General features: G+C 40.5%; 1 protein-coding gene across 3 annotated transcripts in view; it reads left to right on the top strand.

Annotated features, from left to right (window-relative positions):
* Nucleotides 1–221: 221 nt before the first annotated feature.
* The window catches only part of CARMIL3 (capping protein regulator and myosin 1 linker 3), a 78,003-nt gene continuing 76,994 nt past the window's right edge, over nt 222–1,230 (top strand). The window contains exon 1 of one of the 3 annotated variants that reach the window (XM_018556141.1): nt 222–785. In XM_018556141.1, the coding sequence (XP_018411643.1) occupies nt 746–785 (40 nt within the window). In that variant the 5' untranslated portion in view covers nt 222–745. The remainder of the gene's footprint in view (nt 786–1,230) is intronic. The other 2 variants (XM_018556139.1, XM_018556138.1) reach the window with 2 other exon arrangements.

Below are 1,230 nucleotides of genomic sequence, written 5' to 3'. Positions count from 1 at the left end.
ACTAATATATAATTATCTTGTCTTACTTCTATGCAGAGCTGCATAATGTGTTTGCTGGTTATAAATAATCCACTGTCATAGCACACACTTTGCTGTCTTGCTGTCTTTCTGCTAAAAACGTAGCTCTGCGTGTTCAGACCTCCAACACATTTAACACAGAAAAAGGTATGTTATACATGCATCTGTTTAAAAATGTATCAGGAGAGAAGATGTGATTTGGGTTGATTTCCTTCATGAGGGAGAGAAGGAGTTAAATGGCACAGTGTGCCACCCCCAACCCTCGCCACTTCCCTTATTCTCTCTGCCTCCTTATATCTTACACACTCTCCCTCTCCATCTATCTTTCTGGCACACCAACACACATAAGCAGTGCCTCTCTCCATCTCACACACATACGCAGTTTCCTGTGTCTCTGCTCTCCTCATCAACACATCCAGAGTGACAGACACCAGTCCAGAAACCAGCAAGCCTCTAGCAAAATAGCCAGAGCAGAGATGTCAGCACACCCTTATAGCATTGGCGACATGCGCAGCATATAGAGGCTTATGTACAATGTGCAATTACATGCCACTGCTGCATTCATGGAAAGATTGTAATTCTACATACACAGAGGGGTAGCTAAATGTACACATATATACAGAAATACTAACACACCCACACCTACACACTATATTCTGAATAACAGATTTGGCTCATAGGAGCTGCATGCAGCTGATGTTATGACAGAGCAAGAAATGCAGCAGCCATGAACCAGCTGTGTATGGAGCCCTGCAGAGCACTGCAAGGTGAGTGAGCTTTATCTCTATCTCTCTTCAACTATCTATCTATCTATCTATCTATCTATCTATCTGTCTGTCTGTCTGTCTGTCTGTCTGTCTGTCTGTCTGTCTGTCTGTCTATCTATCTATCTATCTATCTATCTATCTATCTATCCAGTTGATCATCTATCTATCTATCTATCTATCTATCTATCTATCTATCTATCTATCTATCTATCTAGTCTATACAAATTCATCTCACTGCCATTATCCTTTATATACGTTGTCATATGCTGCTTATATATTGGCTACTGATCTCTGTAATAACACTGTTATCTCTGTAATTGCTCTGGCAAAAGATCCCCATACATAGACATTGAATGAGTGCGAATTTCCAATATAAGAGGTCATGGGTCACTTTATAAGTAATTACCTTTAAACCCCGACTGCAAATGGCCTTAACGCTTTTTCT

The sequence above is a fragment of the Nanorana parkeri genome, unplaced genomic scaffold, assembly GCF_000935625.1.
Source record: "Nanorana parkeri isolate BGI_ZX_2015 unplaced genomic scaffold, ASM93562v1 scaffold225, whole genome shotgun sequence".
Classification (NCBI taxonomy): domain Eukaryota; kingdom Metazoa; phylum Chordata; class Amphibia; order Anura; family Dicroglossidae; genus Nanorana; species Nanorana parkeri.
The sequence above is the reverse complement of the archived record's forward strand: the minus strand, read 5'-3'. Positions and strand labels throughout refer to the sequence as shown.